The sequence below is a fragment of the Leptonychotes weddellii genome, chromosome 10 (genome assembly GCF_054177405.1).
Source record: "Leptonychotes weddellii isolate Sample4059 chromosome 10, ASM5417740v2, whole genome shotgun sequence".
Classification (NCBI taxonomy): Eukaryota; Metazoa; Chordata; class Mammalia; order Carnivora; family Phocidae; genus Leptonychotes; species Leptonychotes weddellii.
This window is the reverse complement of record NC_138378.1, coordinates 36,230,991-36,254,257: the sequence shown is the minus strand read 5'-3', so window position 1 is coordinate 36,254,257 and position 23,267 is coordinate 36,230,991. Positions and strand designations below refer to the sequence as shown.

The following is a 23,267-nucleotide window of genomic DNA, read 5'->3' as shown; positions in this document are numbered from 1 at the left end:
CAGGAGAAAGGACCATTTTAACCAAACCTTGACTAACAGAGATCGTTTACCTCAGAATTTAAATTGTTCCCCGTTAATGGAGATGCTCAGACTGAGGTTGTCGGTAAATAATGGATGACATTCTGGCATCGAATAGCAGGTTAAACAAAATTAGGACCTCTGAGATACCGATTTTAATTTTAAAACTTGGCCCCATTTGATGCCTAGAACAGTGTGGTTGCCAAAATGGGGAACATGGAGTTCTTATACTATGGAATTAAGTTCTGTACCCTTCCAATATCTAGAGGAGAAAGAAAGAAGGGATAATTTAGTGTTTACTAGGGTCCAAGAAACATGTCAGGTACGATATCTCATTTAATTCCCAAACAAGACTGTATAGTAAGAGTTATTGGCCCCAGAGGTGTACCCTGAGGCCTATAGAGAAAACTTTTACCCCAAGTCCATAAATGGAGGAGCTAGGATTGAATTCAGGCCTATTGATTCATGCATTCATTAACGAGCACATACTGAGTGGCCCCCTTAGGCCAGATCCAATGTTTGCGATCACTAGATTTCCCTCATCAAACACTGGTCTTTCTTGAGGTGTAGGGACACATCTTAATTTCTGATAGTGAGAAAAATATATCAGATGCACCAAATATATGTACCAAAGATGGCCATGGCAAGTTTTCAGGTCCCATGTGCTCTATAAAACTTCACTGCTCCCCATCAGGAGATTGAGACTACTTTCTCTCCCCATGAGCCTGGGCAGGCTTCTTAATGACTGTTCCAAAAAGAGTTCTGTGGAAGTCATTCTGTTGGACTCCCGAGGCTGAATCTTAAAAAGGTTACAGCTCCTGCTGGCTCACTTTGCTCTCTCTGGAGCCTGGCTGCCATGCTGAGAGGAAGCCCAGGTTATAGAAAGAGGCCATGCATAGATGTTTCAGAAAACTGCCCCAGCTGTGGTCTCAGCCGAGAGTCCGAGAGCCGATATCAATCGCCGGCCAGACATTGAGTGAACAAATCTTCACAGGATTCCAGCCCCCCAGCCATCAGGCTTCCTGATGAGGCCTCAGACCTTGTAGAGCAGCAGGATCAAGTCAGCCCTGCTGTGCTCTGTCTGAATTCCTGACCCACAGAATATATGAGCATAATAAGCAGATGCTTTAATCACTAAGCTTTGGGGTGATTTGCTACACAGCTCTATTCATTATAACAACAGGTTCCATTTATACCTCAGCTTTCAGAAAGCTGAAAGTTTACTTCTTAAATATGCTAATTGTATTAGCTGTAAGAGTTAGCATAACTACTTTCTTATTTTATGACCTTGAGTGTACATTTTATTTTTTTGTCTTTTCATGCCAGTATAGTTAACATGCAGTGTTATATTCGTTTCAGGTATACAATATAGTGATTCAACAATTCCATATAGTACTCAGCGCTCATCAGGATAAGTGTACTCTTAATCCCCTTCACCGATTTTATTAACCTTATTATGTTTTTCTTTGAAAAAATGTGAGGCGTACATAAACAACACAATGGTCTTTGTCTATGCTCTATGAATAAATCATAAAGTTAATACCTGAATCTTCTTTCATGTCAACACCTTCTTCTTCATTATTATCATCTATTAAAAAAAAGGGAAAAGACAAAGAAAAACTCGTATGAAAGCTAGAAACCCCAGAATTCTCCAATCTAATAAAAATTCAAAGGCAAGAAAACACTCAGTAGAAAAGAGTAGTAGATCATGCATTTCTATTGTCTTGTATTATTATGCTAAATTAGTGTAATGTAATGTAAATAGAATTAGAGCACAATTTTAACATCTAGGGTTTACATTTCCTTTTAAAAATTGTTATATCTGTCTAACAAAACTATATATGCAATAATTTGTCTTGCTTTTAAAGTTATGCACAGTCACTTCATTTCAAAAGGACAAAAATAAAACACACTTTAAATGCCGCACTTTCTGCATCCAGGGAAAGGATGCATCCTCGCCTCAGGTATCTAGAAATGTGGAGCTCACCAGTTGGGTGTCTGCTGACCCTGTGTCCAATCTCTGCACTGCACAGTGAAAAGTGCTAGTTTGCTATACCTGCAAATCCAAATCTTTAACCATGGAAGTTCAAGTGCCCCTCTCCCAACCCACCCCAGTCCTATCATTTCCATTCAACTCCCCTCATCCCAGTGAAACCCCCTGTAATTGGGCAAGGACCCATGCGTCCTCTGCGCTCTGGGTGACACAGTTGCTTTTTGAACTCTTGACGTGTTGTCATCTCTTCTTCGCTGTTGCTCACATCCAGGCAGTCCGAATCCTGTCTTCTTTCCATGTTTTTTCCTCTCTTTCACATCACTACAGCTCAAATTCAGACTTCCCTATTTTGTGGTTTCTTACCCTGCTCTTCTCTTTTTCCCACTCCTGATTCCAACTCCTTTTACACATAGCTGCCAAATCAATCTTCAAATACAGCTCTGATCTGGTTCACAACTGTTCTGTGACTCCTGTCTGCCTAATGAGAAAGGTCTTAGACTCTTTGGGGGTTACACTCAAGGCCAGCAGTATCTGGTTCTGACCACTTTCCTTGGTTTCCCCTCCTCTGTTCCACTCATGCTACCACCTTCACTCTTGCACCACTTAATTCTGTTTTCTAAGATCTCTGCTAGTTTCCTCTACCCACCTCAGTCCTGGAAGCAATGCCTTCTCCATCTCTGTTCACACTCATCCTTCAAGGCCAAACTGTGGTACCATAACATCTGCTCCAACCAAGTTTGAGTGAATAGTCTTCTCTTCAGTGTACCTTATTTTTAACGCCTTCTGAATATCAACTTTAAGGACCTTTGGGCTGAGGTCTGCATACAGCTCCTCCACCCACCCATTCATTAGGCATGTGACCTTGGAAAAGTTACCAAACAGTTCTGAGTTTTAGGTTCATCAGCTATAAAGTGGGATAATAATGCCTCCTACATAGAGTTGTTGCAAGGATTAAATGAGATAAGGTTACATAAAGCACTAGGACAGCTACTGAAATATTAAGTGCTATATATTAGTTATTTTTACCACCAAATCATAAGTCTACTTGTTAACATATCTGTCTGGCAGATGCCCATCTCTAGATCACAAATTCTGCAAAGTTTAAAGACTATGTCTTATGTTCCTTTGTATTCCCTGGTACGTAATGCAATTAATTTTATACACTAAAATCCATAAAGAAATTTCTGCGGAATAAAATTTTTGAGGTTTTATTTTTAATTTTATCTGATTTTTTAGTCAAATTAGAGAATTCCCGTGTTTGTATTTCCTATCTATCTCTTACATATCAGGACAGCATGGATCTATGTGATGATTTGCAAACAATGAGGACTCAGTAACGATTTGTAATTTCCTCTTGGATATATGCTTTAAATTTAGTAATTTCTGAGCCAAATTTATTCAATGTGACACTCTTCAAAGTGCTAATTATAAATGAAGATTATAGATATACCAGTCACTGGGAATGGAAAATGCATTTAATTTGAAGTTTTAGGAAAGTAATTCTTGATGGCCATGGTTAATTTTTCAAGAAGTAAATTTTCTTCCATTCAAATTGTTAGAAACAGTAGTGATTTTCTATATAATTTATTTCTTTCATTTTTTTCTATGAATAGAATTTTGGGAGAAAGAATGTCTTTCTCTCAGAAATATAATTTTCTAACCAAATGATTACCAAAATGTTACAAAGTAAACTCTTCACAGATTCTTCCCTGAACTTAATATATTTAAACAAAATTTTATTTTTCAGAGCCATCTAAAATATCTAGAACCATCTCTTTGACAACAGACTTTCTGGAATCTCAGAGTGGGATGGAAAAGAGTCTCCACAGTTTCCAGGGAAAGATAAAGGAAGAGTCAAAGATCCCTTTGCTTGTCAACTATGTATCCATTTGTCCATGTGGCAAACACTCATTGGTAACCTTTTGTATGTGTGGCTTTATGTCTGGGGAAATAGAAAATACCAGATTATGCAGTTGCCTAGAAATTTATCATTAGTAAGGAAAGTAAGACATGCAGATACATTTGAACATATAATAGAGTAGCCAGTGCCATTACAAAAGATGTCAGGGGAGGGATAGCTGCTTCCAGGGACTATATAGACTATACTCATAGCATCATCCCTAGAATGTTCCCAGGTGTTGAAGGATCAGACTTGATGTTATTATCCATTTGTTCATTCATTTTCATTCATTTATCCATATAGTGGTTAACAGTATACCCAGGATCTGGATTCAGATCAGGCCAAACCATATATAGCCGTGCAATCTTGGGCAAATTATGTAAACCTATACCTCAGCTTTCTTATCTGAGAAATAGGGATAATAAAAGTACTAACTTTCTAGAGCTGGTAATACGTAATACATGTGAAGTGCATACATGGAATGAGCATTCAATAAATACTGGCTATTAGTGTTATGGTGTCATTATTATTACTACTTTTACTACTTAACCATTTATTGACCAAGACCACATGTCAGAACTATGGAAGACCTTGAAGATAGAGTTGACATTCTATTCCCTCAAAAAGCTCACAAAGAAGTGGAAGCAGCAATCAGAAGAGGAAGTAACAGATTCTCTGATGCAGGTAGGCAAAGGTTTCACTGGGAAACAGACAAGAAGCAGCTAAGTCAGAGAGAAGGTCTATGAAGGATTTCCAGAAGAGGTGACATTTCAGTTGAATCCTAAAGGGTGAGTTAGAGTTAGCTAGGGGGAAGGAAAGGCTGCAGTGCATTTCTGGCAGATGCAGGTGCCCTGCCTACACCCCCTTGTTCCTTGACACTTCAGTGCTTGCCAGCTTGACTTCCAGCCACCAGCCCCTGGGTCTCTGCCTGAGGGCTTTCTCTGGGCTGCTGGAGGCCACTGGAGAAATATCAGGGAATTAACACCCCCAAGAGGGCAGCCTTTCACAAGTGACTGCCAGGATTTGCATGTAAGTACTCTAGTTCCCTTGCTTCTCAAGTGGGCTAATTCAGAAGCTTCTCCCAGAGTCTTCCCCTCCCCGCTAACCCTGGGATTGAGCCAATGGTTAATTTAATTTATAATTTAACCATAGAGTTGAGGGTCCATATCTGGGTTCTCTATTCTGTTCCATTGGTCTATCTGTCTGTTTTTGTGCCAGTACCAGGCTGTCTTGGTGATCACGGCTTTGTAATATAGCTTGAAATCAGGCAACATGATGCCCCCGGCTTTGTTTTTCTTTTTCAACATTTCCTTGGCGATTCAGGGTCTTTTCTGATTCCATACAAATTTTATGATTGTTTGTTCCAGGACTTTGAAAAATGTCATTGGAATTTTGATGGGGATGGCATTGAAGGTATAGATTGCTCTGGGTAGCATAGACATTTTAACAATGTTTTTTCTTCCGATCCATGAGCATGGAATGTTTTTCCATCTTTTTGTGTCTTCTTCAATTTCTTTCATGAGTGTTCTGAAGTTCCCAGAGTATAGATCCTTTACCTTTTTGGTTAGGTTTATTCTAAGGTATCTTTTGGTTTTTGGTGCTATTGTAAATGGAATCGTTTCTCTAATTTCTCTTTCCACAGGTACACTGTTAGTGTATAAGAAAGCAACTGATTTCTGTGCATTGATTTTGTATCCTGCCACATTACTGAATTGCTGTATGAGTTCTAGTAATTTGGGGGTAGAGTCTTTTGGGTTTTCCACATAAAGTATCATGTCATCTGTGAAGAGAGAGAGTTTGTCTTCTTCTTTGCCAATCAGATTACTCTGTTGAGTTCTGCACAAAAAGTACAAATATGACCGAAGTTCTTATTTTGATCACAAATGAGTGTGAAAACCAACTGATTTCCCTTGAAAAACCAGTTTTCAGTAATAGTTTTGTACATATCAGAAACCCCTTTAAGGACATGTCTAACCTACTTTGAAGTCTGTAATATCTACTTCACCTTCTTTAATGGAAGACAGAGTTTGCTGAAAAACAGAGTATGCCACGATTTTGCAATGATTCAAGACTGGTCTTACTCCTTTATCCAGAGTTTCCATAATGAATGCAGTCTTTTGGAAAGTAAATGGTATAAAAACAAACAGATTACAAAACCCCACAGAACTGTTAAGTGTGGTCTCTGGACCAGCATCATCATCATCAGCTGGGGACTTGTTAGAAATGCAAATTCTCAGGTTCTACTAAAGATCTATCAAAGCAGAAGCTCAGGGGAGGGACCTAACACTTTTTTAACAAGCCCTCCAGGTAATGCTCATGCAAGCTGCAGTTGGAGAACCATTGTTCTCAAGTACCGATATTGTGTGCTGGAGGAAAAATGTCCCACTTTTTCGATATCCAAGCTGAGCTACTTGGTGATATCTGGCCAATGTTAATGCTGGTGAGGGGTGCCCACACCAGATGGTTACTGGGACTGAGGAACAGTCATTGTCTTTGTAAGATATATGTTTCCTTCTGTGCTGGAAATCGCCCATCTATCACGCGGCTGGATGGCACAGTTACCATGGCCCATGGTTAGGACCCTAAGATTGGCTAAGAGACATGTCCGTGGATGGAAACTTGCTTCGAAGAGGCCTGTGGATTGCATGGAAAAAGAAGTGTGTTATGAAGGAGAAAGTTACCCTTAGGGCTATTAAGGCAGCTTCTCTACTCCCCAGGGTAAAAAAGGATGGGTATCTGAAATTCCTTTGTCAAATGGGTGGGTCTGTCAAGCAGAACAATTATGACAATCTTGTTGTGGCTTTTATTTCATGTGCTCTTGAGTCCTCTCTCTTAAGGCTTAATTCCTTCACACAGGCTTCTTCTGTATCCCTTATCTTTTAAATATTTCATTACTAAGGGCTTCTAGGAGCAATTTGCATTTGCAGAGAGAGGAAATATTATTAACCAAAATAAAGTGCTCTAAGCTTTTCAGGATTTCCATGAAGTATGGAAGATGTTTGTATGCTCATGGCTTCCTGTGAAACTTGACAAAGCAGAAATGCCATACAAAGAATGACTGATAAAGGGGACATCCTTGCAGTGCAAAGCTCTTCCATTAAGTTGAAAACCTGGACCTACGGAATCTAACAAATTGCTAAACCCACTTTCTGCAAGGCAATTGATAAGACTAGGGAAATTAAAAAAAATAATAAGCCGCCAAAGGTTGTCCCCCTCCATCCCGCCCCAACTGGTCCTTGGTCAAGAGGAGCACTCAAATCTCATTAATTTATAAATAAATCAATAAATAAAAGGCACTACTTAAAAAAAATCCACATGGTTCTGCTGTTTCTGGCTTGGCAAACAGGGCACATAATGGCACCAATTACTGAGATATTGGATTTCAGAGGAGACAGATGGGGTGGGGTGAAGGGGTTTGAATTTAGTCTTAGATATGTTGAGTTGGAGATGCCTAGAGATGTCAGCTGGAGATGGCCTGTGTACAGGCGAGTACGTCAGAGAGGTCTGGCAGGAAGAGAAGGAGAAGACAGAACGGTCAACAGGATAAAGGCTGCCCAGTCAAGTAAGACAAGGGCTGCAAAGGGTCATGGGAGTCATGTGATCAAATACACACTGGTTTCAGTAACCATGCTGGACCCATCAAAGAGTTCTCTATAACCCCAACAGTGACAGCTGTAACAGGGTATTGGAAATCACTAATTGCTCTGGATTATGGAGTGAATAGCAGTTGAAGGTGAAAACTTCAAAAGCCTGTAGCTGAGGGTCCAAGTTAGGGCCATAGATGAAGAAGAATAAAACTTGGAGGATTTCATTTACTCCATTGCTTATTTTTATCTTTATTCTTACCCCTGGGTCTTATTAGGAATTATTTCATTCATACACTTGTACGTCAAAAGGGTTTTTTTTCTCCCCGCCCCCGCCATTTGCCTCAATGTTTTCACCCATGGAACAGAAACCAGTCTACCCGGGACGTTTGAAAGTCTTTTGGAAGCACCATGCGGGGATCTCTGTAAAGATGCCTACAGCATCTCCCTTCTCCAAGCTGCATTTTGTCTTGCCTTTGTTTTATCAGAACCTCCTAATGAGATCAAACTCTGCTTAGTCAAGGTTCGTGTCCCTAGGTCTTTATGTGTTCTGCTGTTTATAAGCATTTGCTACACACACTGCACAGTTCTGCCTTTTGAAGGGACAGATTGCTTTCAGTCTATGCCTGCTGCTTGTTCCTGTGTTCGGGTTGCTTGGTTACAGCAACACTTCACTGGATTTTCATTGAAGGCAAAATGTGTTTGTAGCTTTTGAGGCCCATCAAGTGGAAATGGTTAGCACCCAATTCCTAAGAAGGCAGTCAACTCATTTATGTCACATTACAGAGAACATGTCTTGTATAATTCTAAACATCAATGGGATCCACACATTAAAGGTGTACAAATGTGCACCAATGTGCCAAGTCACCATAAATATCCATGATTAAAGAAATTTCTGAATTCTTTCACTTTGTAGTTTTTTTCTCTACAATGAATGTGCCATTTGTGGAAAAAAATGTACAATTCAGACTGGGTAAGCAGGTTTTTGTGTGTGTTTCTTTGACTTATGCAAAGACAACTGGTGAATTAGTTTGCTAGTGCTGCTATAATGAACTTCCACACATGTAATGACTTAAAACAACACAAATTTGTCATCTTAGTTGTGTGGTTTGAGGTCTGACCTGCATCTCAGTGGGCTAGCATCAAGATGTCCGCAGGGCTACGCTGCTCCTGAAGGCTCTTGGGGAGAATCTGTTTCCTTGCCTTTCTGGCTACTAGAGGCCATATTCTTCAGCTCATGGCCCCTCTTTTCCATCTTCAAAGTCGGTGACCACATCTCTCTGAACATTGTTCCGTAGCCATATCTCCCACTGACTCTCTTCTACCTCCTTCTTCTTTTTTTTTTTTAAAGATTTTATTTATTTATTTGACAGAGAGAGACACAGCGAGAGAGGGAACACAAGCAGGGGGAGCAGGAGAGGGAGAAGCAGGCTTCCCGCTGAGCAGGGAGCCCCATGCGGGCTCGATCCCAGGACCCTGGGATCACGACCTGAGTGGAAGGCAGACGCTTAACGACTGAGCCACCCAGGCGCCCCTCTCCTTCTTCTAACTTTTAAGGACCCTTGTGATTATATTGAGCCAACTCAAGTAACATAGGATAATGTCCCCATCTTTCAGTCAGCTAATTAGCAACCTAAATCTCATCTGCAATCTTATTTCCCCTTTGTAATGTGACCTAGCATATTCACAGGTTCTGAGGCTTAAGGCATCCTTGAGGGAAGGGCATTTTTTTCCCTACCATACTTTGCAAATCAGGAAGCACATTGCTTTGCCTAAAAAGTGTCTGAGGAGAACTAAGAATAATCCTATTTAGAAACAGGATAATATCTTATGGGATCAAGTACATAGGCTTAAAATAAAGGTAATTTTTGAGTTTTTTAGTTTTCAACTTCATTCTCTAATTAAAAGTGTTTCTTCTTTCTTTTTTACCTTTATTCGTTTCCTCCTTCCAGTTACCTTCCCTCCCTGCCTTCTTTCCTTCCTTCCATTCTTTCTATTTTTACATTTATCTTTCATTTTTCTTTTGTCTTTCTACCGTTCCTCGTTGACTTGATTATAAAGGAATAATACCACAAACACAAATGACAAAATGGGAAACTCCTTGCAACATATATTTGAAAAGAACTAAGAAACTTACTATACAAAAAGTTATTACAGATCACTAAAAAAGATGAAATAGTAAAAAATGTGCAAAGGATATGACTAGCAATTTCTCATAAGAAATGTGGAGATATAATAAAAAACTGAAAGAAAGAATAAGCCATACTAGAAATAAAAGAAATACACATTGCTACCCATTAATTACCTTATTTCATGTATAAAAGTGATAACATCAAAAGACGAGAATGTGCCTGATTGGGAAGAGCAGGGGGAAAAGTAAACTCTCATATATTGCTCATGGGAATGTGAACTCAGTGCAATGGGCTGAAGGTTTGTGTCCCCTTAAAATTCATATGTTGAAATCCTAACCCCCAATGTGATGATATTAGGGAAGTAATTAGGTCATAAAGTTGAGCCCTCATGAGTGGGATTAGTGCCCTTATGTAAGGGACCCGGGAGAGCTCTCTCTTTCCACCACCATGTGAGGGTACAATAAGAAAATGGCCACCTGCAGCTCAGAAGTGAACCTTCACCAGAACCCCACTGGGTTGGCACCCTGATCACTCAGGGTGCTTAGTGTGAGGTATGGGCCTTCACATTTTTGACTCTGGGAATGATGACCCTTCAGTTGTTCAGTATATGACACTGACACATAATGGTCAATTTGACAATTATTATAAGGAATATTTTGGCTGTGTATACATTTTGAAAAAGTAATTCTACTTCTAGAAAAGTATTCTTAAAAAACTGTGTTTGTATGCCAATATTTATCTGTAAAGATGCTTTTCTATAAGTGTTATTTATAAATACATAGAGAATAATTTGCAATAATAATTCTATAGTTCAAAAGTCTGCTTTTGGGTAAACACTAGGTCCATTAAAATTATGTTATGGAAGAATATATAATGACATGAAGAAAAGTTCAAGATTTGTGGTGACACACAGCAAGTGATAAGACTGCATTTCTGATTGTCTGCATTTTTCATTTTAAAGGACCCAAAGGATTAACCACAAAAGATAATTAATTTTCAATGGTTTGTATCTTCTTTGTTTTGATGATCTATTTTTACTATAAATCTGTACTACTTTTGTAATAAGTTTATACTTTTTAATTAAGATGGTCACAATAATTAAGATATCTCCTTTTAAAATTGTAATAAGAAAAACACACCAAAAAACAAAAAAAAATTGTAATAAGAAATAAACATGGATATTTTAAAATTTATGATGCTTGGTCTAGACACCTCTCTGAATATTCATTTACATTGTTATTTATCCTATTTGGAATTGGCCCATTACTGTGTTTACACATGATGAAAGTGAAGCATAAAAAGGTTATGCAACATGCATAAAGTCATACAATTACATGCTGATGAGAGTCAACATTTCTCAGTCAGGGATTCACAAATTGGAGATAAGCATCCTACTTATTCCACAAATCCTTCCATCTGAACTGCCCTTCCTCCTCTATGTCACTTACAGAATCCTTGGCATCACTTCTCTGCGCCTGCTTAACCTTGAAGTACACATTCTTCACGAAACTTGCCACAACCACCCTGGTCCTCAGACATATTTGTCTCTGAATTCCTGGGTACTTTGACCATATCAAGGCTATACTTATTTGCTAATATTGTCTTCCAACTGTTCTGCATAATACTTCTCTCGGGCATATTATAAGAACTATATCTTAAATGCAGCAGTGACCAAAACCTTGGGTATATAGTAGGCATATAATAAATTATTTGTTGATTGATGGACAGAAAGATAAAGAATGATGTTGGATGAGAAAAGCTTACAAAATCAATGAGAAGAGGAGAAGAAGAAGAGGTCAGGTGAATCTTTGTGTTGTTAGGTTTAAAAGAGTAAACCCAGATAAAATTTTTAAAAATATCATGCCCATTTGTCAGAGGATATAACTTAAAAAATTATTTTGGAGAACTACTCCTTCTTGAAAAATATAGTTGAGAACCATTGCAATAAACAAATGTAGGCTTTCCCTACTGTGGGGGAGGGGCCTGACCACAGTATTTTTTATTTCCAACATCAGGATTCTTTGATATAGTTCCAAAACTGTAAATTTGACATTCTTATTATGAGGAAAATTAATATCCCTAAATTCTCTATTGAACTTAGTCTCTAATAAAAAAATTGACTTCCATATTCCAAATCTATGAAAAATACACACAATAAATCCTACAAACTGAAAAATACAAACCTTTTATGTAAAGAACAAAGAGATCTCTGAGTTGCATCGTACAAATATGATTTGCCATAGGCCATCTCATCGTGTACTGTAACCAAATTTGCAACCAAATTTTTTGCAACCAAATTATTTGCAACCAAAGTGTATGGTAATTCCATAAAGCTGCCACACTAGACTTTCAAACAATACATCTGGAAGGAAAAAGTCAAATATGCTTCACCCACAGCAAGATATAAAACTGTTGGGAAAAAAAAAATCGTTGCTGCTTTCTTTCCTTTATGGTTCCTACTGCATTTCCATGATGGGCTTTGTTAGGGGTGGAGTTGTGTCCCCCAAAATATTTTGTTGAAGTCCTAACCTCCAATACCCCAGAATGTGACTGTATTAGGAGATAGGGTCTTTAAATAAGTGATCAAATTAAAATGAGGTTATTAGGGTGGGCCCTAATCCCATGGCCCTAATCCCATGAAAATCCCAATTTTCATGTCCTTACAAGGAGAGGGAGATTGGGACACAGACATACACAGAGGGAGGACCTCATGAAGACACAGAGAGAAGATGGCCATCTATAAGCCAAGAAGAGAGACCTCAGAAGAACCGAATCCTGCTGACCCCTACATGCTGTACTTCGAGCCTCCAGAATCATGGAAATATAAATTTCAGTTTTTTGAGCTCCCCAGTGTGTGGTACTTTGTCCCGGCAGCTCTAGCAAACTATTACAAGCACTCCTCCATCTTCCCTTGTGGTCATAAGTAAGGCCTTTTGGCTTTCCAGTGACCACTCTCCTGCTTACCTTCAGGTCAAAGCACCGCACTACCTAGATAACGGGGTTGGGATTTGATTTTGAGATCCATGATAAAGTACCAATTTGACTCATAGTAGAAAGTTTCCAGGAGGACATTTATAGGTATTAGAAGAAAGAGAAGCGTGGCGACTCTGAACAATGATGGGCAGCAGATGACATTAGGAATGAGACTTTCTCAGTGCTCCAAATGCATCCCTGAAATCGAACTCAGTCTTGTCTGGAGACGCTCTGAGGAAGCGAACTATTATCACTTGTGCAAAGACAGATGCTGTTCTCAATTTTGAAATAGAGTTTGTTGCTTCCTAGCCATATGCCTCATTTTCTCAGGTATGCATCATTTTCCATATCAAAAAGTAGGGTTAATATAGTGCCTACTTTCTTAGAATTAGCCTAAAGATGACCTGACTTAGCCCATGCATTTGGCTGAGAGAAAGCTATCCATAAATGTTAGCTATTATTCCTAGCATTAATATTAGGTAGTAGTTTTGCATGTGTTATATCTTGAATGTGATCTAACCTCACTTGTATTGTTTTTTTATGTATTTTGTCTCAGATTCCCGATTATGAAATGTAAAGACACGGGATTAATATACCCCAAAACATAGAGATTTAGTTTAATATAAAATGACTTTTTTTTTCCTGAACTATTATTATTGCATTGGAAAGGGTTAAGAAGACTAGTTAGAGATAATCTGAGTAAGTCAGTCTAGGGTGGATATATGGCAAGTCCAATCAAAGATGGTATGGTTATGAATTAACCATAAGTTCAAATTATGGACAGATAATGGATATAATCTATATTAGTAGTCACACATTCCATTAGAAGTCACCTTTATTTCACAGTGCATATTCAGAATTTACAAATGGCTGATGCTTCAGCATTATGGAAATACTCGACAATTTGGGGGGATTTTGACATATAGTTTAAAAATGTGCTTACTATTATAAATATGCACTGGAAATAATTTTATGAGCATGCTGTGATTCAAAGTATTGATATGAAACTCAGGATGATTTTATTATTGTTTCATTTGCTCAAGTACTAAGATGCATGTTGGATTTACTTAGAGTAGCAATTTTTCAAATAATAATTTATTTTCATAATTATTAATATATTCTAGACCACTAAAACTGTTCCATTTAGAATAAATGTATAGTATGATTTTTGGCTTTGCACCACTGGATATATCTGCTGATGGATAGATTTGTTTTAATATCAATTGATCATACTTATGCAATTATTTTATATCATATGCTAGAGCAAAAACAAGTTTTTATTTTAGAAGACATGAAAATGGAAGATACACCATAATTTCTAAACACTCAAGAAGTCCAAAATGATGAAAGCTTATGAAATATGCTGTGATATTGACAAGACACGAGAATATTTGCATCACACACCATGGCAAGTCACACTTTTTTCATGAATGAACATTTTCTCTTAAGAATACTTAAAAGTTCAAAAAAAGAGAATACTTTTAAAAATACAGAAATGCAGGCACAGTCAGCTCACTGTGGTTATGTAGGAAATAAAGAGAAAGGATGAAACGAGGAGACTGAAACAGAAAAAAAAAGCCATTGGATTATGGGGAGAAGAATTTATTAAATTTAGCTCATACTAACAACTACTTATTCAATAGTTGCTAAGTGCTTTACATGCTGTAAATTAATGAGTTGTTTAAAAAATTCTAAAATGGTAAAAAAAGGAGAAGGGAGAAGGCAAAGGAGGAAAAAAAAGGCCACAATGACAATCCTCTCCTCATCACATGGGGAGTCTTTCTGAATTTACAGTATGTCCTAGTTAGGGAAATACTGTAGTTGAAAGCTCCAATTAAATACACTTAGCAGATTCACCTGTCAATGATAAAACTAGAGAGCAGGACTTCAAATGATTCAGAGGTACTTAGTTCACCTTGAATGTTAGCACAAAGTTGAACATCTCCAGCCATTTTCTGTGGCTGTTCTTGACAGCTACCTGTGTTCTACTCTGATCTTCAGGCAGGGTGTCCTGGATTTACATTTACTAGATGGCTCTGACAGGCTGCCAAGAGGGTGAATGTGCACCATGCCCTCCCTCCCACCTGCCAGAGTCACCAGGTACATGGAAATCCTCTTCACATGGATAGGGAAACCTCAAAGGAAAACTCCCTCTGAGGCAGGCATCAACAATGCTCACAGTAGCTTGAAATTTCCTGGAAGCCATTCTTACCAGGGCTGAGGAAAGCACCTTGAGCACTGTGACTTGAATGGCACCATCAAAATAACTAGGTATTAAACAAGCCTGGAAGAGGAACAATGGGGGGCAATATTCAAATTAACCAGGCCAACCAAATCTAATGACACATTCAATCAATGTAAACAAGGCTCCTTTTTTTTTTTTTTTTTTAATATTTTATTTATTTATTTGCCAGAGAGAGAGAGAGGGAGAGCACAGGCAGGGGGAGCAGCAGACAGAAGGAGAAGGAGACTCCTTGCTGAGCAGGGAGCCCGATGCAGGACTCGATCCCAGGACCCTGGGATCATGACCTGAGCTGAAGGCAGATGCTTAACCAACTGAGCTACCCAGGCGTCCCTAAACAAGGCTCTTTAATAACTCTGATATTTTGCCTACATTCTCAAATGTGAACTGCGATGAATGAGCACCTTTCACAGATTGCCCTAAGAAGGGCTGCTATCTTCATTGCAATTTGGGCCAAGAAAATTGAGGGGAATAGGGAGAGAGCGCAGGAACTGTTTGAATTCTGGCTACGAATATAAACGGGCTCCTCGCAATTCCTAACCAAGGTGTTTAACACAGTGGATGTAGGCACAGGCTTAGACAACTTGGATGTGTGGGGAACAAATCACAGATCCTGTGATTTAGAGCCAGAGGAACAGTCTTTAGAGGTCATTGGGTCCAGCCCCTCACTTGTGATGTTGAGAAACTGAGTGAGACTCAAGAGATGAATTGACTTCCCCAAGACAACACTATGACCTCCTGGGACAGAGAGGTCAAGGGCTTAGATTTCCTGTCACCTCCCTGAATTCTTGAAAATTATGACACAAGTTGCCATGGGTTACTGGTGTATGGAGATCATATTTGCAACATTTCCTTAAGCTAGGAAACAAAATAGAGTATAGCCGATGCCTCCACTTCCATCCTCAATTCCAAAGAAAGCAAATCACTTTACTCACCTGCAGGGAAAAATTCGCTCATTTTCTTTTTGTAGATTTTGAAGTCAACTTCTAAGAAGACACAGAAGATGATCCGATCCACCTAGAGGCAAACAATAAATACTCAAAGTGAAAGGAAATATGGTGACCTTGGAATATCAGAAATATTCCAGAACATGGTTTTGGAGCAAAAAACAGATGGAAAACCCTCCTGTAGATTTTTGGTACTCTACTGCTAACTATATGACAGTGTTGAGTGAAGCTCAAGTGTGCGTGTGGGTTGGTGTGTGTATGTGTGTGTGTGCACTCTTTATGTAAATAAGCCCATGGGCTCTTTGGTGGAAAGATGTTATATAAATCAAATAAGAAATAATAAATGACAATAAGCCACTTTGCAGCAAGCTGTAAATAAGATCGGAGATTCCCACAGGATATCTAAACTTTATGCCCTATAAAACAACCATACAAGAGGTGTATAGCAGACTGACAATAAAGTATGTCAGTAAACAAAGAGCTCTTTGTCCTACCCATCTTAGACAAATAAATTTATCAAAACTGTTAGTATTTGAACATGGTCTAAAAAGCTTCTTGCAATTTAATTTGCAGGAAAGTCACTTGCTTTTAGCTTAACATACTCAGAAATGCAACAGAAGTACAATATAATTAGTTGACAGTGACATGAGGTCAACAGAACTTTAATCTGGTGGATATTATTGAATAAGTAAGCGCCACCTCAAAAGTAAAACAGGTCTGTCATCCCTTTTTCCTGTTTTGGGAAAGCTTCTCTATGTAAGGTGTTTCTTTGAGACCTTTGGAGAGTAATATGGTAAACAGAGAAGAGAGATGGAGTACACCTAATAGCTCATGTATATCTGATATTAAATCAGTGACTCCATTTCGTGTCTTGAAAATAAACATCCCTTTAGTCCTTTTATTTTAACAGTCTACAAAAAGTTAAAAATTACTCAATCTATCAAACGGCAACTGGTAATTGAATAGAACATCAAGCAAGGCATTTCTCATGGCAATAGGGAATAGAAGTGGGGCGTGCATGTGGCAGGACATGAATGAACCCAAATGTATGTCATCCACCTAGCCCCGCAGCTCTCCCAGCCTGTGGAAAACAGATTCACACTAGGCAAATTCAAAGTGCCCAGCAGGAGAGAAAATCTACAGGGATGGGCGGGCAGGGAGGGCTGGGACACAAGGAATGGTCAGGGCTCCCTGTTGGAAGCTCAGAGACGTGGCTCCCTGATCCCCATATAAGTCCAGATAGGCTGCCTCCTGGTCAGTCGCTGGACTTCTGTGCTATCATCACCAAATACCACTCAGCCCCAGTAGCCCTCCCCGCAAAGGATGGATTGTAAGAGAAAGCATCTGGCCTCCAGAAATGGAAGGACTGGGTTGCAAATAAACCTTATTTTCTTTTCCCTGTATTCACTTGAGTTTCTGGTGTCCAGTCCTGTCTGCATATCATTAACATTTTCTACAAATGCAAAAACTGTCACCATCAACTCACTCTTCGGGTGAAATATAAATTTAGTTGAATAAATGGTTAGCTATCTGTGTAATACTGAATGCTCGTCTCTGCTCTCCTTATGGTGTGTTCATGCCCTGTAGCTAAAGATAAGAATCATAATGTTGAGCAATAGAAACGAGTTACAAAAAACATCTTCTCTATAATGCCATTTATACAAATCTTTAAAGCACAAAGATATAAAAGTGTAGGGATTCATTCATAAGCACCAATATACAGAAACATACCTAGAAATGTCACACATGAACTTCAGAAACGAGATTTGAGAAAACTATGGCAAATGGGTAAAATGTATTAACTATGGGGGTAGGTACCTGGAGATCATATTATTTTCTATACTTTTCTGTGTATTTGAAAAACTTTATAATTAAAAGTCCTAACACCAAAAATAAGACTCTGTGTTAGACATATTCTACTCTCTGGCTATATTAAACTACTTGTAATTCCCAAACACCGTAATTATTCTTACTTCTGTACCTATGGGTTGACTTTTCCTCCAGGTTTCAAATGGTCAGATTATTTCTAAAGCCACCTAACTGAGATCAAAATTAAAACAAGAAAATTTGATTCAAAGCAGATCTAAGGAGACCAAACTGGACAGTCTCATTTTTACTCATTTCCCCCTATCTTTATGGTCACTCAGTATAAATTATGGGATTTTAAAAAACACTCCTGTTGCCTGCATGTGTGTTTGTATGGGGGAGGGTTAGTGATAGTAATGCTACTCATTGCTGTTAAGCGAACTTCTAACCACCACAGAAACTAAAGACAGATTTCTTAAATATTGCAAAGAATTATAATCCACCTTTTAGCATTTTAGGCTTTGTTACCATGGAAATGGTATGAGTCCAGAATTTAGCAGCCTGATTTATTTTTCCAGAGAGTAGATGGATGATGGGGGAAAAGTGCTTTTATTTTAAACTAATTGAGTGGCCCATTTTCCCTGCCCTGACCCTGAGGCGTAACACTGAAAATATCTTGGAAGCAAATTGAATCTAAGAATTAACCCTCATTTGCCAAGTACATTTATGTATGCATATGTGAATGTATTTATATACATGTGCATAAACTTATTCTCTGGGCTTATTGTTGGAAAAGAACTCCATTAGTTGACAAGTTTTGTGTTTATAAACTCATAATGGATATTGATCACTGCTTGTGGTAGATTATATTTTCCAAGTGCAATGAGATACCCCACCCCTTAGACTCTCTTAAAATGTAATGCTGATACTCCTCTCACTGAGAAGTGGGATCTATATTTCCTCCTCTTAAATCTAGGCTTGCCTGCAACTCTGACAGAAATACTATGTGACTTTAAAGTCCATGACATTAAACGTGATACAGTTTCTGCCTCGTCCTTTTGGGAGGGTCACTCTTGTATCCAACCTTCATGCCACAAGGAACATGGAGAACCCATTTGTTCAAGTTCTAGCCAATAGCCTAGCTGAAACTGGTTAGCCTCTTGATGATTTCACCTCCTGGTTTTTGAGCTAACCCAGGTGATGCCACATGGAACAGAGATCAGCTGTTCCTACTGAACTCTGCCCAGATTGCAGATTTGTGAACAAAATGGAATACATAGCCAGAAATCTGATATTCTGGTTTCTTCCTGTTGCCAATTGTTTCGATTCTTGCTTTTCCAGTTATGTAGTACGTGATCTCTCTTGAAAGCTTCAGACTGAAGGGATCAAGATCAAGTAGAAGCCACAATGGGGTGACAAGAAGAACACAGAAAGTCTAATGGGTACATGGCTGAGAGATTGGAAATTTGGTTTATGCAAAGGGAAAAGAGCCTGGTGATCCATCCTAGCCCCAGATAAATTACATGACAATAAATAAGAATGCCTCACTATTGAGGCTCAGGAGCATATTTTCAATTTTTCTTTTATGTTCGGCAAAAGAACAATTGTGTAAAATGGTTGCTCTTGAGAGACTATATTTACGAGTCGATCCCATTTACAATTGCACTCAAAACCATAAGATACCTAGGAATAAATCTAACCAAAGAAGAAAAGAATCTGTATTCAGAAAACTATAAAATACTCATGAAAGAAATTGAGGAAAACACAAAGAAATGGAAAATGTTCCATGCTTATGGATTGGAAGAACAAATATTGTGAAGATGTCAATGCTACCTAGAGCAATCTACACATTCAATGCAATCCCTATCAAAATACCATCCACTTTTTTCAAACAAATAATCCTAAAACTTGTATGGAAAAGAAAAGACCCCTAATAACCAGAGGAATATTGAAAAAGAAAAGCAAAGCTGGTCGCATCACAATTCCAGACTTCCAGCTCTATTACAAAGCTGTGATCATTAAGACAGTACGGTACTGGCACAAAAACAGACACATAGATCAATGGAACAGAATAGAGAGCCCAGAAATGGACCCTCAACTCTATGGTCAACTAATCTTTGACAAAGCAGGAAAGAATGTCCAATGGAAAAAAGACAGTCTCTTCAACAAATGGTGTTGGGAAAATTGGACAGTCACATGCAGAAGAATGAAACTGGACCATTTCCTTACACCACACACAAAAATAGACTCAAAATGGTTGAAAGACTTAAATGTGAGACAGCAGTCCATCAAAATCCTAAAGGAGAACACAAGCAGCAACCTCTTCGACCTCAGCCACAGCAACTTCTTCCTAGAAACATCGCCAAAGGCAAGGGAAGCAAGGGCAAAAATGAACTATTGGGACTTCATCAAGATAAAAAGCTCTTGCATGGCAAAAAAAAAAATAGTCAACAAACCCAAAAGACAACCGAGAGAATGGGAGAAGATATTTGCAAATGACATATCAGATAAAGGGCTAGTATCCAAAATCTATAAAGAACTTATCAAACTCAACACCCAAAGAACAAATGATCCAATTAAGAAATGGGCAGAACACGTGAACAGATATTTCTGCAAAGGAGACATCCAAATGGCCAACAGGCACATGAAAAAGTGCTCAACATCACTCAGCGTCAGGGAAATCCAAGTCAAAACCTCAATGAGATATCACCTCACACCAGTCAGAATGGCTAAAATTAACAAGTCAGGAAATTACAGATGTTGGCGGGGATGCGGAGAAAGGGGAACCCTCCTACACTGTTGGTGGGAATGCAAGCTGGTGCAGCCACTCTGGAAAACAGTATGGAGGTTCCTCAAAAAGTTGAAAATAGAGCTACCCTATGACCCAGTCAATTGCACTACTGGGTATTTACCCCCAAAGATACAAATGTAGGGATCCAAAGGGGTACGTGCACCCCAATGTTTATAGCAGCAATGTCCACAATAGCCAAACTGTGGAATGAGCCAAGATGTCCATGGACAGATGAATGGATAAAGAAGTGGTATATATATAGAATGGAATATTATACAGCCATGAAAAGGAATGAAATCTTGCCATTTGCCACGATGTGGATGGAACTGGAGGGTATTATGCTGAGCGAAATAAGTCAATCAGAGAAAGACATGTATCATATGACCTCACTAATATGAGGAATTCTTAATCTCAGGAAACAAACTGAGGGTTGCAGGAGTGGTGGGGGGTGGGAGGGATGGGGTGGCTGAGTGATAGACATTGGGGACGGTATGTGCTATGGTGAGCACTATGAATTGTGCAAGACTGTTGAATTACAGATCTGTACCTCTGAAGCAAATAATACATTATATGTTAAAAAAAAAAAAAGAGAGAGACTATATTTACTCATTTATTTAAGAGATATTAACTGAGCACCTCCAATTTCTTGGGCCTAGCGCACGTGCCATTCTCTCACAAGAAAACCTGAATCCAGATTTGAGTGCTTTTTTTTCTCAAGGCCGAACAATTAGTGACAAAATCTCAGGCACCTTAACTCCACATCAAGTATTCTTTCTGTGATATCGCTCACATGGAGACACATGGGACTGAGTTTCTAGGCCTGTCACTAGCTCTGTGACATTGGACAAGCCACTGAGTCTCTCTGGGATCCAGCTTTCATGTCTTTATAAGGAAAGGATTGAGGGTGCCTGGGTGGCTCTGTCATTAAGCGTCTGCCTTCGGCTCAGGTCATGATCCCAGGGTCCTGGGATCGAGTCCCGCGTCAGGCTCCTTGCTCGGGGGAAGGCCTGCTTCTCCCTCTCCCACTCCCCCTGCTTGTGTTCCTGCTCTCACTATCTCTCTCTCTGTCAAATAAATAAATAAAATCTTAAAAAAAAAAAGGAAAGGATTGAATTATATTATGTCTATAGTTTCTTTCTTTCTTTCTTTCTTTCTTTCTTTCTTTCTTTCTTTCTTTCTTTCTTTCTTTCTTTCATATATCTCAGTGATTGTCTATCTCTGTGGTAATTTTGTGCTATGTCACCTCGGCTAAGCTGGGATGACACTCCTCTGAATGGTTCTGTGTTAGCATTGGCCACAGAGAAATTTCCATGAGATTTTGAGGGCAGAAGTGCAGCTGCAGGCATTGTACTAGGCAGGGGTGGGTAGGACCCCAGGCAGGGAGGGTACGTTTTTGCTCATCAGCTGGGTGTGGGGTAGCAGCTGGGCTCACAGCTTCTCTATCTTCTGCTCTTTCTCCTACTGAGTCTAGGCTGGGAACACATGCAGCTCTGTCTCAAAAGGCACCACCTCCCTCTGTAGGGCATTGCAGCTTTGGGGTTCCATGAAGCGGGGAGACAGATGCATGTGGCAGTTTGTCCATGTGGGTTCCAGGTTCCTCTCACGGTTTCCACTTTGTCCTTGTCCTCCCCCCACTTTGCTTCCAGCTTTCTCTGCTGCCTCTTGACCTGCCTCTTGACCAGCTGCCCTGCTGACATGCTACAGGCCTCGGCAGATGCAGAGACAACAGCCTTCCATAGACTCCTTCACCAGCTCCCTCTCCTGGGTCCTGATGAAGGGCTTTTCTCTGCTCAGTCAACTATCCCCTTGACATTTACTTCCCCGGTTTCTCCCACAATTGTATAAGATCTAATCCCTATAATAAATCCTATATTCCATATCACTCACAAGGTTCTGCTTCCTTGATTAAACCCCAACTGATGTAATCTTTAATAACATTTCATGGAATAATGTACAGAAACACAATGAAGGGCAAAAAAAAAAAATCAGTATTCCTTTTTGGTGATGTATAACCTGTCAAGGCTACTCAAATTCCAATTACTTCTTTCCAGATGAACTTTTATTGGTTCTAGCCCATTTTCCTGGTGAACTTCCTAAAGTGTACATACCCACTTTTGTAGTCAAAGCAACTCTGTACTTAAAATGACTCAAACTTTTTTTTTTCTTTTATGAACAAGTTGTTAGTAAACTCACATGGGTCCTCAGGCTAAAACATAATTGTAAATAATACAAAAGGCGACATTAATGTTTTTAGGAATTAACAACCTCAGTGTAATCCTCATTATACCTTAAACTAGAACCCTATGACGAATTGGGTGGTGCTCATTTTTGAGCTCACTATACTACCTGTGCTTAGTGTAGGTCCTGATGCATAATGGGAGCTAGCTCTGTAAATACTGGCATATACTCATATGCTTAGGCAAACAGACCTGACTAAAATGTAACTATATGGCAGATACTTTTCAAGGGTGTTTAGTTCCAGAACCAAGTAACTTTTTTAAAATACAGACTTTCCTTTATGCTTGCCAGAGGACCTGAGAACAGAATTATAGAGAAGCCTGCATGCTTTTGCAAAGAAGAAAAGAGCTATATAAAGGGCAGGAGGCATCTGTCACCAACTGTCATCTTATACAATGATACTATGCTGAGCACAATGCCTCTTGAACTCAGTGCTGATGTTTTCATAGAGAGTGCTTGTCAGTTTCAAAATAGAAACAATGATGCTGCGGGGGCGGAGCAAGATGGTGGAGGAGTAGGAGACCTGGATTTAGTCTCCTCTCAGGAATTCAGCTGGATAGGGATCAAACCATTCCGAACACCTACAAACTCAACAGGAGATTGAAGAAAAGAAGAGCAACAACTCTCTCATCAGAAAAGCGAC

General features: G+C 39.2%; 1 protein-coding gene across 1 annotated transcript in view; it reads right to left on the bottom strand.

Annotated features, from left to right (window-relative positions):
• The window catches only part of MACROD2 (mono-ADP ribosylhydrolase 2), a 412,997-nt gene that overhangs the window by 85,661 nt on the left and 304,069 nt on the right, over positions 1–23,267 (bottom strand). Inside the window, exons 2-3 of the mRNA XM_081833248.1 lie at positions 15,778–15,859; positions 1,562–1,606 (exon numbers count right to left, since the gene is read on the bottom strand). Coding sequence (XP_081689374.1) covers positions 1,562–1,606; positions 15,778–15,799 — 67 coding nt within the window. The 5' untranslated portion in view covers positions 15,800–15,859. The remainder of the gene's footprint in view (positions 1–1,561; positions 1,607–15,777; positions 15,860–23,267) is intronic.